Raw genomic sequence first — 15,814 nt, 5'->3', positions numbered from 1 at the left:
CACAGGCTCAATAGTTGTGGTGCATGGGCTTAGTTGCTCTGAGGCATATGGGATCTTCCTGGACCTGGGATCAAACCTGGGTCTCCTGCATTGGCGGGCAGATTTTTTACCAGTGAACCACCAGGGAACTTTGAGGAATAAGATTTATTACTCCAAGTCCTGGAGTGTACGCAGCACACCTGAGGGGCCACACGGCCAGGTTGCAGGGAGAGAGAGAAAGATATAACAGACCTGGGGATCTTGCTTTCATTAGCATTGAGGGTAGGGTGTCTAGAGTCTCGCAGATTCATTCTTTATTGACTAATTTAAAGCATATGACCAGGAATTGGGGTGCAGGAAAGGAGAAGCAGGTCACTCAGGCAGTTATGTAGGTTACCCAGGGCTTTCTGGAAAAGGGACCTTCATAGATGGGGACCTTCATGAGCCTGATTCCTGATCTGGATGTTTGGCTGATGGCTGAGCCATCCAGCTGACAATATGTGTATTCAGGATGGATGTCTTTTGAACTGGATGATTCAGCAACCAAAATCTTAAAATGTCAAGCACTTACGCATGTATAATATACTGTGCTTAGGACTTTGCAGGTGTTAGCTCATTTAATCCTCATAGCAACCACTGGAGGGAATTGTTCTTCTATTCTCCACATTTAGTTTATCAGTGTGCCAGCTACTGTATCTTGATGCTCAGCTCTCCTAAGAATTCTAAACTCTCCTAAGAATTTTAGATGCTGAAAGCTGGTCACATCGCTCAGAGTCCCAACAGGCTTCAGATTTAGATCCTCAGGCGAGTTTTAGAAGGCAGGAGACCAGGATAAACACTGTTTTCCTTAGCAGCTATACACAGGCATGAAGATTTCAGCAGAAGACAGTTGGGAGGTTTTGCCATTAAGTTTGGGTGTCCTTCCGCAAATTGTTACCTTAATGCTAAAGGGAATCATAAGCTGATTAGCAGTGAGTTATTATCATTCCTGAGGCCTACTGAGCTTCGCAAAGCAAGCAACTGTTTTTCTTGGTCTTTGCACTCAAGCCCTTTTAATGGTTCTGTAAGCATCCATCTCTATGTAGTAAATCCCTTTCAGCTTGAGATACGTAGGTTATTTTCTATTTCCCTGATAGAATCCTGACTGATATAGTTATTTGGTATTGAAAGTGGTTTCAGGAAATACAACTGCAAAGATGGGAATCTAAGATTTCTTGTCAGGCCTAATTTGATTTGAAGGGACTAATGACCTCTTCACTGGTAGAAAATGGGATTCGGGGGGACCAGGGTATGCAATGTCAAAACAGTTTCTCAAATTATTACCTGTCATTCTTAGAATCCTGTTAGAGGAGAACAAGCGATGTTTGCAATAGAATTTTCTGGTGGAAGAGATATATACAAGAGCTACTATTACCAAATACAGTGGAAAGTTTACAGGAAAAACAACAATAATATTGGGGTTTTACATTTTCAACTCAAAGACATTATCCAACAGCCAGAGAAGTTTCTACAACTACTCTAAAGGAATCTCTTTATCTATTGCATCAAAAATTAGACCCAGGGTTGGTCCTGAAGGTGGAAGAATGACAACATAACTTGAATTCATAACTTCATTATATCCATACATGAAAGGTGATTAACTGGGGAAGAAGGTGACCAAGAAAATTACAGTGGAATGTTTGGATGGATTAAAATGAGTTAGTGTACTTTAAAACCTCAGATGTGGGAATTCCCTGGCTATCCAGTGGTAAAGACTCTTTGATGCCAATGCAGACTCAATCCCTGGTTGGGGAACTAAGATCCTGCATGCTGTGTGGTGCAGCCAAAAAAGAATAAAATAAAAATAAAATACCTCAAAATCCCACTGAACTTCCCTTCCTGTTAGAAGCAGCCCTTCTACCCCATTCTTGGGAGGCTAGTCTCCTCTCCATGAAGACTTTGTAATGACTTAACTGAAATTACTTTCCCAGAAGATGCTGGGGACTTCCTAGGTGGTGCTGGTGGTAAAGAATGCACCTGCCAATGCAGGAGGCATGGGTTCGATCCCTGGGTCGGGAAGATCCCCTGGAGTAGCAAACATCAACCCAATCCAGTATTCTTGCCTGGAAAATTCCATGGACAGAGGAGCCTGGTGGGCTACAGTCCTTGGGGCTGCAGAAAATTGGACACACCTGAGCAACTAATCACACATACGTACAGGATACTGGATTCTCCCCATGACCCACCCCTACCACCTCCTATGGCAATCAGAACCATAAGTAAAGTCATCCAATACCCTTCATAGGGGATCAGTTAAGTCTGACCCAGGAGAAGATATTATCCACAATGACAGACCTGCAACATTCTGCTGATGTATATTTGTAGACACTTGAGGATTATGTGTGAGAAGAGATTCTAAAGGAGTTGTTTAGACGCTCAGTCATGTCTGACTCTTTTGTGACCCCGGACTGTCCATCAGGCTCCTCTGTCCTTGGGATTTTCCAGAGAAGAATACTGGAATGGGTTGCCATTTTCTTACCCAGGGGATCTTCCTGCCCAGGAATCAAACCCCATGTCTCTTGCATTAGCAGGCAGATTCTTTACCACTGAGCCATCAGGAAAGCCCTCTAAAAGAATTAGGCAGAGGATAAAGTAATATATGATTGGACCGAATGTATCAGTCTTAGAGCACTTTAGAGAAAATCTGTATTCTAATGAGTAACCTGGTGCAGCTAGAAGCAGCTCTGTTTGTTTAGTTGACAGACTAAAACCCTGGATGAGAGATGGATTAAATGGAATTCTTTGTAAAATATAAAAGAAGGAATATAAAATCTTGGGTATGAATGTCAGGATGAATTTATTAAATGTGACCTGCTCACTGATCCTCTAACTCCATCCTTTAATTGAGTCATGAGGACATGGTGTTAAATTAGGTACTGAAAAGTATAACTCCATACGGAGGATCAGCATCCTCAGGGTACCCTTTTGTGGCCATCATCCATAGGCTGAGGATGGTCAGACATATAACCCATCTTGTGGAAGGTCAGTCATACTTGACTTCTTCCCTTTTGGAGTAGGCAGTAATTTTTCATCATAGAAATAGATGTTAATCTGTATATGGATGTGTCTGCCTTGCCCACAAAGCTTCTGCCACCTAACCACCCATAACTCACTAAATGACTAGTTATTCATCACATGGTTTTCCACTTTGCACAACTTCTGATCAACTGGTTATAATGGAACAGGAAGTAAGGCAATGTGTTGGTATCTGTGGGATTCACTGATCTCAACATCCCACCACCAAGCAGGACGAGCAATAGCCCCTGTGAGATTTGGGATCACAGAGTCCATGTCTATCTTCCAGGGTCTGACAGAGAAACCCTGGAATCCTTCATAGGTACTTGTGTAAGGATGGGTGGGGAGAAAGGAGGAGAAGAAGATAGTGTGGATCTGAAGCTTAGTGACCTGATTTATCACCAGTAAACATGCTGGTAAGCTATACTTGAGACTCCCAAGCCGAACCATAAGGGGAACCACAGAACACGATGCAGGGAGCTTCTTCTCTGAGTTCCTGAGAAGGTGTAGGCTTTCCCCTCTTTTTCTGTCTCTTCCTGGATCCATGGAAGAAATTGAGCCACAGACACAAACATACCAGGCCTCCCCCTGAAGCCCGATCGTATGCCCCAACTGAACACACCAACTTGGAAGAGCCTCTGGCTTCCGTGGATAGTACAGACCATAGGTGCCCCACTGTCTCCCTGAGAATGAGAAAAGAGAGAAGGAACAGTCTAGAGCAATTAACAGCACCTCTAACTAGAGTGCAGAGTGAGAGGGTCCTAGTGGCATGGGCCAGGGAAGTGGTATCCAATGTTTTTGGCACCAGGGACCGGTTTCGTGGAAGACAGTTTTTCCCTGGACCCAGTTGGGGGGTGGTTTGGTGATGATTCAAGCACATTACATTTATCATGCTGCCACTGATCTGATAGGAGGCAGAGCTCAGGCAATAATAAGAGTGATGGGGAGCAGTGTAAATACAGATGGAGCTTGGCTCACTCACCCACAGCTCACCTCCTGTCCATGGCCCAGAGGTTGGGGACCCCTGAGCTAGAGCTTCCCTCCTGGTCTCCCTCCTGGGAACCCAGAACATGGTGGGGCATGTGGAGATTGGAGCTGAGACAGGGGCTGAGTACCTGGCAGTTGCCTTTGGTACCCAGTTCTTGCCAGGCACAAAGCATGTTCCTGGAGAGCTGGTCTACCCTCTGGCTGCATTCCCTCCAGGCAATCTGCACCACTCTCAGCTTCTGCAGGTACATGATGAAGTTGTCCTTTCGGTCTAGCAAAGTGAGGAAACTAAAGTGAGGATGAGCACTGCTCAACCACAGAGAGGGATGGGCCCACAAGTGATGCGGGTGGAGGCCCTGGGAGGGATGTAGATACTCAGACCATCACAAACTTAGAGTGACCTAATGCAACGACCACTCAATCTCCTCTCAACCTTCCCTCCATCTCTGCTTATTTCTCTCCTTCCCATTGGGAAGCTCACTTCCTCTGGAAGCAGCCTACCAAACCCTCACCCCAGCCTCTGCCAGGTGAATATGGAATGAGCTTTCTCAGTGACCCCACCATCTCTTCACAGCCAGGCTTTGCCTTGTGCAAAGGTTCATAACAGCCTAACTTCTGTATCCATCTCTGCCAGGCCAGTGGAGAAGCCAGGAGGATGGCACACCTAAAGGTGCCATCTTGAAGGAAAGAGACAACCTGGATCCGGGAGGATCCCACTCATCCCCTTCCCACATCCCTGTCTGGTCAGCCTGGATGTAATGGATGACTGTGCTTGGATGGGGAATCATTGTCTCAGAGTCATCTCAGGATGGTGGTCTAGTGAAAGTGTTGTCGCTCAGTCATGTCCAACTCTTTGCAACTGCATGGAGCCCACCAGGCTCCTCTGTTCATGGGATTCTTCAGGCAAGAATACTGGAGTGGGTTGCCATGCCCTCCTCCAGGGGATCTTCCCTACACAGGGATCAAACCTGCATCTCCTTTGTCCCCTGCATTGGCAGGTGGATTCTTTACCATCTGAGCCACCAGGGTAGTCTACATGAGCTTCATCTGATGATAAACATTTGGGGAGATGTGACTGTAAAACAACCTAGGAGGGAAGAATCCAAACTTTCTTTCTACAGTGCTCCTGGGCTCTGAAAGAAGTTACCATCATTCCCATGTATTTAGGTTCGTCTATGTTTCAGGCTTCTATTGATGGTAAGGACCTTACGTGTATAATTTCACTTAATTTAATCCACACAGCTTATTTGAAGGCTGCATTCTACAGATGAGAAAACGTGAAAGAAAATAATCTGGGGGAGCTAGGTCGGAATCACAAAGCGAGAGTGGTGAGGCCAAAATTCAGACCTGAGTCTTCCAAAGCATCATGCTGTCTAGCCCGGGGCTAGACATTTAGGCTTTATACCTAAATGTGAGCTTTTTCTGGGTTCAGAAGGGAAGGTGCATACCATACAGAGAAGCCGTCACCCACTCTGTCATCCAGCACCGGTCCCAGGTCTTCTCCTTCTTCTGCAGGCAGATGGGCATTTTGAAGTTATTGAATTGTACCGGTGTGGCAAGCAGCAATAGGGAAAGGTCGCTGTCCAGGTGAGGTGGTTCATAATCTTTGTGAATAATTATCTTCTGCACTTGCTTTCTCTCCAGGTGGAAGTCCTCGAGTGTTCTGGATCCCATGACCACAGTGATATTTTCCAAGGTCATTTCTAACCTAAAGAATGAATATAATAACTACAAATTACAATATAATAATAGTCACATTGCATTTTTCACTTACAGACACACTTGTAAACAGTTGGCCTTCCCTGGTGGCTCTGACAGTAAAGAATCTGCCTGCAATGCAGGAGACCCAGGTTCCATCCCCCTGGGTCAGGAAGATTCCCCTGGAGAAGGAAATGTCTATCCATTCCGGTATTCTTGCCTGGAGAATTCCATGGATGGAGGAGCCTGGTGGGCTACAGTCCATGGGGTCGCAAAGAGTCGAACACAACTGAGTGACTAACACTTTAACACTTTGTAAACAGTAGAGTTTACAGTTGAATACTGATAAATTCAAAGCATTGGGTGTACAGTGGCCTAAGAGTGGCTAGAGATCAGAGTGGCAGAAGTCAGGGGTCTAAACTCAGGCAGAACTCTGAGCTAGTGAACAGTCAGCTCAAGGAGACTTTCCCGTGGAAGACAGTGGGGTGAATCCACCCAAGAGACTAGACTGTGAGCTCCTTGACAACTGGAGACTTGACTGTCTTGCGGACCACCATATTGTCATCACTTAAAACAGCATGTGGTAGCCTGTATGTGTACAAGGAGTGCATACAGTGCATGGTCTACACAGAGGGCAGGCAGGGGAAGGGAAGGTTTGTACAGATTTTCCAATACTGGGTGCATAGTCACAACTAGCAGCCAACGTTTGGATGTGGTTAACTTGAGAGAATAGATGTAGAGCAGATACCTTTCGGTACAAATCCAGTGGGAACACACTTGGAGTAGAGCCCATGGCTTCACAAGTGTCGTGTAGTAACCCACTAAGCTACCCAGCCCAGGCAATACATTGAGAAAACCTGACGTAAAGTAAGACAATGCCTCAGAAACTTACAGGGCTCTTGGGAAGCAATGTGCAGCCGTCAGAACCCACCACCGATGTATGATTGAGCCTCCACAGAGGTGTTTCCGCGAGATCTGGATACTCACTTGCCATGGGAACTCGCCATCTTGGACGCCCCACAGTTCGTGAGCTTGTAGCATGGTTGAATTTGAAAAGTTGGGTCTGTAGCCACACTGAACTTCATCTGAAAAGGAAAAGAAAGAGCACTTGGTCCAAGAGAAGCACTGAGAAATTCTTATTCCACGTTCCCAGCAGAGACTGGTGTGATAGAACTGAGTGAAGTGGGCTGGTGCAGAGGGGGCAGACCTCAGACAGCTCCAGTCAAACACACCCCCTGTACTCTTTGTCCCTCACATTCAAGAAGAGCTGAGAGATCTGGGAAGGTCAGGGCAGCGATACAACAGAAGCTGTAAAGTTGTTGGAATGGCAGCAGAGAAGTGCAAAGATGTGCAGGGTCCATTCAGGAAACAGAGACTATGCAGGGCTGGAACAGGGAAAGCTTAATTTCAAGAATTATATCATTCATTCTCAGAGAAATGCAAATCAAAACCGCAAGGAGGTACCATCTCATGCCAGTCAGAATGGCTGACACCAAAAAGTCTACAAATAATAAATGCTGGAGAGGGTGTGGAGAAAAGGGAACCCTCTTACGCTGTTGGTGGGAATGCAAACTAGTACAGCCACTATGGCGAACAGTGTGGAAATTCCTTAAAAAGCTGGAAATAGAACTGCCATATGACCCAGCAATCCCACTGCTGGGCATACACACCAAGGATTGAAAGAGACACACGTACCCCAGTGTTCGTTGAAGCACTGTTTATAATAGCCAGCATATGGAAACAATGTAGATGTCATTCTGCAGACAAATGGATAAGGAAGTTGTAGTACATATACACAATGGAATATTCAGTTCAGTTCAGCCGCTCAGTCGTGTCCGACTCTTAGCGACCCCATGAATTGCAGCACGCCAGGCCTCTCTGTCCATCACCAACTCCCGGAGTCTACCCAAACTCATGTCCATCGAGTCGGTGATGCCATCCAACCATCTCATCCTCTGTCATCCCCTTCTCCTCCCGCCCCCAATCCTACCCAGCATTAGGGTCTTTTCCAATGAGTCAACCCTTCGCATGAGGTGGCCAAAGTATTGGAGCTTCAGCTTCAACATCAGACCTTCCAATGAACACCCAGGACTGATCTCTTTTAGGATGGATTGATTGGATCTCCTTGCAGTCCAAGGGACTCTCAAGAGTCTTCTCCAACACCACAGTTCAAAAGCATCAATTCTGCGGCGCTCAGCTTTCTTCACCGTCCAACTCTCACATCCATACATGACCACTGGAAAAACCATAGCCTTGACTAGACGGACTTTTGTTGGCAAAGTAATGTCTCTGCTTTTAAATATGCTATCTAGGTTGGCCATAACCTTCCTTCCAAGGAGTAAGTGTCTTTTAATTTCATGGCTGCAATCACCATCTGCAGTGATTTTGGAGCCCAGAAAAATAAAGTCTAACACTGTTTCCACTGTTTCCCCATCTATTTCCCATGAAGTGATGGGACCAGATGCCATGATCTTAGTTTTCTGAATGTTGAGCTTTAAGCCAACTTTTTCACTCTCCTCTTTCACCTTCATCAAGAGGCTCTTTAGTTCTTCTTCACTTTCTGCCATAAGGGTGGTGTCATCTGCATATCTGAGGTTATTGATATTTCTCCCGGCAATCTTGATTCCAGCTTGTGTTTCTTCCAGCCCAGCGTTTCTCATGATGTACTCTGCATATAAGTTAAATAAGCAGGGTGACAATATACAGCCTTGACGTACTCCTTTTCCTATCTGGAACCAGTCTGTTGTTCCATGTCCAGTTCTAACTGTTGCTTCCTGACCTGCATACAGGTTTCTCAAGAGACAGGTCAGATGGTCTGGTATTCCCATCTCTTTCAGAATTTTCCACAGTTTATTGTGATCCACACAGTCAAAGGCTTTGGCATAGTCAATAAAGCAGAAATAGATGTTTTTCTGGAACTCTCTTGCTTTTTCGATGATCCAGCGGATATTGGCAATTTGATCTCTGGTTCCTCTGCCTTTTCTAAAACCAGCTTGAACATCTGGAAGTTCATGGTTCACGTATTGCTGAAGCCTGGCTTGGAGACTTTTGAGCATTACTTTACTAGCATGTGAGATGAGTGCAATTGTGCGGTAGTTTGAGCATTCTTTGGCATTGCCTTTCTTTGGGATTGGAATGAAGACTGACCTCTTCCAGTCCTGTGGCCACTGCTGAGTTTTCCAAATTTGCTGGCATATCAAGTGCAGCACTTTCACAGCATCACCTTTGAGGATTTGAAATAGCTCAACTGGAATTCCATCACCTCCACTAGCTTTGTTCATAGTGATGCTTTCTAAGGCCCACTTGACTTCACATTCCAGGATGTCTGGCTCTAGGTGAGTGATCACACCATCGTGATTATCTGGGTCGTGAAGATCTTTTTTGTACAGTTCTTCTGTGTATTCTTGCCACCTCTTCTTAATATCTTCTGCTTCAGTTAGGTCCATACCATTTCTGTCCTTTATCGAGCCCATCTTTGCATGAAATGTTCCTTTGGTATCTCTAATTTTCTTGAAGAGATCTCTAGTCTTTCCCAATCTCTAGGGAATGGAATATTACTCAGCCATTAAAAAGATTGCATTTGAGTCAATTCTAATGAGGTGGATGAAACCGGAGCCTATTATACCGAGTGAAGTAAGTTAGAAAGAAAAACACCAATACAGCATATTAACACATATATATGGAATTCAGAAAGATGATAACGATGACCCTATATGCAAGACAGCAAAAGAGACATAGATGTAAAGAACAGACTTTTGGACTCTGTGGGAGAAGGTGAGGGTGGGATGATTTGAGAGAATAGCATTGAAACATGTATATTATCATATGTGAAATAGGTGACCAGTCCAAGTTCGATGCATTAATCAGGGCACTCAAAGCCAGTGCACTGTGATGACCAAGAGGGATGGGATGGGAGGGAGGTGAGAGGGGGTTTCAGGATGGGGTGACACACGTACACGTATGCCTGATTGATGTCAGTGTATGGCAAAAACCACCACAATATTGTAAAGTAATTAGTATCCAATTAAAATTAATTAATTAATTAAAAAGAAAGAATTATAAATGAGGGACTTCCCTGGCAGTCCACTGGTTAAGACTTCACTTTTCAATGCAGGAAGATGCAGGTTTGACCCCTGATCAGGAATCTAAGGTCCCACATATCTCATGGCCAAAAAAACAAAACATGAAACAGAAACAGTATTGTAACAAATTCAGTAAAGATTTTTTAAATGTTCCACATTTAAAAAGTCTTAAAGAGTTATAAAGGATAACAGAGGAGTAACTATTTAATATAAAGGGTCTAGAGGACTCCAAGAATACTCCAGCATTAGGGAAGAAAAGAAGGACCAAACTTGGCAGGGGAGTCCCTCCCCCAGGTTGGGATTCAGAATTCACTGGAGAACATATGTTTGCCGGTCTGCATTGCTACCCATAGATGCTTTCCAGGTGGTGCTAGAGGCAAAGAATCTGCCTGCCAATGCAGGAGATGAAAGAGGCATGGGTCCGATCCCTGGGTCAGGAAGATCCCCTGGAGTAGGAAATGGCTACCCACTCCAGTATTCTTGCCTGGAGAATCCCATGGACAGAGGAGCCTGGCAGGCTACAGTCCATGGGGTCGCAAAGAGTCAGACATGACTGAAGCTTAGCCCTGAACTGAACTGATTGCTCTCCATGAAGGAAACACCTCTCCAGAGAGCAGCTAGGCTAGAGTGCCCTTCCTGGGTGTGGGTGGACTGGTGGTTGGGGGGGGTAGGTAAGTGTAGGGAGCTTAGGTATGATATGTACATATTGTTTTGTAAAAAGCTATTTAGACGTTAAAGATGATAATTCCTTAGCTGAAAAAATACTAAAAGGACCTTACCCAATTTGTCATTTCTTTTGTCTTTGACGTTCAGGAAATTAAAACTTGTTGCTGAGTCAAAACCATTCCTTTATGATTTTTCCCTTATGTGCTTAGAAATTCATTCCTTTTGCTAAAAAGTTATTCAGTTCAGTTCAGTCGCTCAGTCGTGTCCGACTCTTTGTGACCCCATGGACTGCAGCACGCCAGGCCTCCCTGTCCATCACCAACTCCCGGAGTTGACTCAAACTCATGTCCATTGAGTCAGTGATGCCATCCAACCATCTCATCCTCTGTCGTCTCCTCTCCTCTCACCTTCAATCTTTCCCAGCATCAAGGGGCTTTTCTCTAAGGAGTCTGTCAATGTCCATCTGTCATCATTGCCTTTACATGGCATAAGAACATCAGTAATCTCTGGAGTCCCTCCTCAGCCAATTCAGCTGTATCGTTTGCTCTAATTCTTCTCATCAATACCCAGGGGTCATTTTTGGTTGATTCAGGATAAATATTTCTTATCTCTTGCCCCTAATTTTCATATTGCCTCCAAATTTTGGAATCCAGACTTGAACTATTACTCAGCCATAAAAAAGAACAAATTAATGCCATTTGCAGCAACATGGATGGACCTAGAGACCGGCATACTGAGTGAAGTAAGTCAGACACAGAAAGACAAATATCATATAGTATTGCTTACGTGTAAAATCTTTAAAAAAATGGGTCAAAATGAACTTACTTATGAAAAAAAACAGAAACAGAATCACAGATGTAGAAAGCAAACTTACGGTTACCAGGGGATAGGAGGAGAGGCGGATAAATTGAGAGATTGGGATTGACATATACACACAACTATATATAAAATAGATGACTGGTAAAAACCTGTATAGCACAGGGAAGTCTCCTCAATACTTTGTAATGACCTATATGGGAATAGTGTCAGCCGCTCAGTTGTGTCCAGCTCTTTGTGACCCCATGGACAGTAGCCTGCCAGGCTCTTCTGTCCATGGGATTCTCCAGGCAAGAATACTGGAGTGGGTAGACATTTCCTTCTTCAAGGGATCTTCTCAACCCAGGGACTGAACCCAGGTCTCCTGCATTGCAGGCATCTGAGCCTTTACCATCTGAGCCACCAGGGAAACTTTCTCAAAAATTGTCACCAATAGAATCTTTAAAAAAAAAAGTGGATGTTTGTATATGTGTAACTGATTCACTTTTCTGTACACCTGAAACTAACACATTGTAAATCAATTATACTCCAATAAATTTTTTTTAAAAAAACTGCAAAAAATAAAAATAATCAGAGAGTGAAGGGTCCCTTTTTCTCACCTCTGCTCTTGATCTCCTTTTTCTCCTCCCCACCATCTCCTCCACCTCCTCAGAACTTCTCAAATTCTCAGGTGAGCACACACATTCAGATACACACTCCCGTTGTGCTCTAAAGGGCATTTAGCATGAATATGGAGCAGTATCTCAGTACAGCTCTTGCAGACGCCCCATGTTTATTTCAGTTTTGCTTCTTAAAATTGATACTTAGTAGTAGGCATCCTTCTAGATACTCTGGGTGCCTCAGATATAGCATTTGAGACAAATGTTTGTTCCTAAGAGATTTAAACTAAGTCAGAGTTCATTGCTTAAATCCTTCATCCAGATTTTACCTATGAAATCTTCTGGGTTTGTTGCCACCATGTTTAAGAACATATCAGGTCAGAGGTTGCAATGGTTGAATCAATTTAATATTTCGGTCAAAGACTAATGAGAACTCTACAACTAGGAGCACTTGAACAAATGATCGTCATTCACTTCAAGTCGAACGCTGACATGTTCAAAATGTTCAAAACTAAACGAATATAGTTTGCTGAGTGCACGGAGTTTATGACAATAAATTAGTAGATATTTATTGTAGGAGACGTCATTTTCCAGAAATTAACGCTTTTTGTTTTAACTCTTCCTCCACTGTCAGAATATCACACTTCCCTTCAAGTCGGTTGTTCTTGTTCTTTTTTTATTATTATTTCTCATTTTTTTAAAGAGGCTTTTGACATGGACCTTTTTTTAAGTTTTTATTGAATTTATTACACGATTGCTTCCATTTTATATTTCAGTTTTTTGGTTACAGGCATGTGGGATTTTAGCTCCCTGACCAGGAATCAAACCCACACTCCTGTGCTAAGGTCACACAGCTAGTAAGGGCTAGGACCAGGCATTCTGATTCTAGAATCACTGAAAGCAGTGAAATTGGCCTTCAGAGTTGCTTCTCAGGACACAGCCCTTAGTGCCGAAAGATGCAGACTCTCTGTTCTAACATAACACCTTATGTAACTTCCTTAGGCTAGACTCCATGGGAACTCACTAGTACTCTACTACCTTACGAGCATGCAATCCTCAGAGACTTTGCCATCAAGGATTTCCATTGGCTATACATCTTCCATGATACTTCAGTCTGAAACCCATCCCTAATTGTTTTCAAGCCCTGGATGAATTCTCTATATTCCAGTTGCCTTATACAGACACTCATTTATCACAGCTACACCACCATTCTGCCAGATGACTCAGACTCTTCTTAATATATTTAGATATTTTCAATAAAACACAGCAGTTCCAAATAAAATTGGGTTTGTGGTTTAAGTTTTGAGATGTGATATTTCTGTTGCTTTGTTGGAATTGTCAAATAACTTTAAAATGAGTTGGAGGAAAGATGGCTTGTAAATACATTCACACACACACACACACTCACTCTGCACATACACACCCATCCTTGATGTACACTGACATTGACCAAACTAAATTTTTTAAAGGAAAAAAAAAATCATTATGCTGAAATGAGAAGAACTGAAACTCATGCAGCAAACTTTGAGGATTTTCAGACTATGGCATTATAGTTTTATCAGAGCAAAAGAAGACACTAAGAAATAACAGACACAGACTATTCTGGAGTTGCTCACAGTGCAAAAGATTGTAAACAAACTGGAAAAACATTAAAAAAACCTATGGAGTGCCACACTAGCCACAGCTCAAAGGACAAAAGCCTGTGGCCCAGGCAGGAGAAGGGGAAGACAGGGGGCTGCTTCTTTTGAGCCACTTGACCTCTGCTGGAACAGGCTGGAGTCAACCAACCATGTGAAACTTCTCCACCCGCATCGCCACCCCCACCCTTTGACATGGCTTCTTAATGGCTCTATTCTTCCAGAACTCTGGGTCCAGACCCTGCGGGGATCATTTTCACTGGCGTATTCGCTGAGGGCAATCCATCTACTTTGATTCACCCACTGAAATCTCCTCATTTCCTGAGCCATTTGCTCCAACTCTGCACCCCTCTGGCCTCTAAATCATCTCTACAGGAGCCAGGTAAGAGGGTGTGGGCGTCCGTCCACCCTCTGCTCTGGCTCAGCCTGGCACAGACCTGAAGCTTCCTGGGCCCGTCCCATGAGTGCCATGAGCAGTGGAATTAGAAGCTGGAGCATTTTCTTTTCATTCCAGTCCAGAATTTCCCAACCTGGGCCCCGAGCCAAAGCTGACAAAATGCCAGCCGTGGCTGCTTCAGTGGCAACCATCACAAATGCATGGCAGGACTGGTCCTGGGTGATGTCACAGTAAGCCCGGGGTCAGGGAGGAAGCAGGGGATGCGGGGCAGCCAGGCTCAGGGGCATCCACACAGCCCACTCCCTACCCATCTGCCTTCTCTCTGCAGCAGAGACTAGGGGGACACCGTATCAGGCACACTTGTCTGCACCTACTGCCCCCCCCCATGACTGTGAGTCTCTGGAGGAGGCATGTGTTCTAGTGTCTGCTTGAGCATTAAAGGGCACTGGGTCTTTGGGTGAATTTTCATATTCTCTGGAAGCAGATCTCAAAGCCTGCTATTGTAACCAAACCCAGGTCTGGCTGCTCGCCGCGCAAAAGCCAATAAAGGGGCCAGGTTGGTGGAAAGGAAACTTGGCTTTATTTTGGATGCTGGCAACCTGGGGAGAGGGCAGACATCTGTCCAAAGGCTGACCTTCCCCCCACCCTACACAAGCACACAAGACCATCTGGGGCAAGAGATTTTATAGACATAAGGAGGGGGCTACATGCAGAAACAGCACAGTCAACTCTGATAGTAATCTTGAAATTGGCCATCTGAGGTCTGACCAGCATTTTCTTGATTGTTTTACGCACAGTTACTCTTTAGTCCTAGGGTCAGTTTGCTCCCATTTCCCTGAGGCCAGTTCTCAGAACTGTGGCAGCTTCTGTCCAGCCTACAGGCTGGTCATCAGTAGTTAACTTCTCCCCCTGGCGGGGGCTCAATTTCTATACAACAGCTCACGGGAGATGGTTCAGCATATTATCCATAGTTCTTGAGGAGGAACTAGAGGTCCTTGACTTTGCTTAATCACTACATTATTATTATTTTATCTCCTTTGACTATTTTCCTTTGTTTCTGCAAGTTCTCACTTCACTGATTAAACTTATTCTTTGGCTAAAGTTTTTCCACAGAAAAAAAAAAAACAGGCATGGGGAACAAATTCTACATAGTTTACCTCAATTCAGATAGTACTTGGAGTCAGTGCAGACCCCACAGGTGCAAGACTCAACCCCACAGGACCACCCCCACTTCAAATGCCAATTGCAAGTCTAGGTTGTCAGAAATGGACTATTCCCTGCCATATCAGTAAACAAAGGATGGCACAGTTATTGGTGATTGCAACCACAGCCTACTAAGGTGAGCTGGTGAGCCTTGAGGTAACTCAGGAAAGAAAAGAATATCTGCCATCTAGTAACCATTAGGCTGTAGCCACTCCCTACAGTGAGCCCTGAGGAAATTTAGGATAAGAAAACAGGATACTGGCCCCAGGTAGGTGAGATGCATATGAAATGAATGATTACAGTGAGCCCAGACTTTTACCTGGTTATCTTTAATTAGCAACCATCCTTTGATGTTCAGACTACCTGCCCTTTGTTACAAAACTATTATAACCTGGCTCCCCCCTCGCCTCCTCAGAGCAGTTCTCTCAGGTTACTTGAGATGCTGCCTCCTGGGCTTGAAGTACTAAAAACCCCCACAGAATAAAACATAACTCTCAACTTCTGGGTTCTGAATATTTTTTTCAAGTTCACCTCTTGCTACCTCTACTTCAAACCGACTGGCTACAAATAAGATTCCCATGACCCCTTCCTCAGGTTTGATAATTTGCTAAAATTGCTCACAGAATTCAGGAAAGTGCTTTACTTATGATTACCAACTTGTTAAAAGGTACAGCTGAGGAACAGCCAAACGGGAGC

General features: G+C 44.3%; 1 protein-coding gene across 1 annotated transcript in view; it reads right to left on the bottom strand.

Moving 5' to 3' along the window:
* Positions 1-14,094, bottom strand: part of PRSS51 (serine protease 51) — a 28,878-nt gene extending 14,784 nt beyond the window's left edge. Inside the window, exons 1-4 of the mRNA XM_081495979.1 lie at positions 13,956-14,094; positions 6,611-6,803; positions 5,469-5,728; positions 4,149-4,291 (exon numbers count right to left, since the gene is read on the bottom strand). Of these exons, the coding sequence (XP_081352105.1) occupies positions 4,149-4,291; positions 5,469-5,728; positions 6,611-6,803; positions 13,956-14,016 (657 nt within the window). The 5' untranslated portion in view covers positions 14,017-14,094. The remainder of the gene's footprint in view (positions 1-4,148; positions 4,292-5,468; positions 5,729-6,610; positions 6,804-13,955) is intronic.
* Positions 14,095-15,814: the final 1,720 nt, after the last annotated feature.

The sequence above is a fragment of the Giraffa tippelskirchi genome, chromosome 1 (assembly GCF_054371585.1).
Source record: "Giraffa tippelskirchi isolate mGirTip1 chromosome 1, T2T-mGirTip1v1.2.pri, whole genome shotgun sequence".
Lineage (NCBI taxonomy): Eukaryota > Metazoa > Chordata > Mammalia > Artiodactyla > Giraffidae > Giraffa > Giraffa tippelskirchi.
Note: the sequence above shows the minus strand (reverse complement) of the source record. Positions and strands in the feature narration are given on the sequence as shown.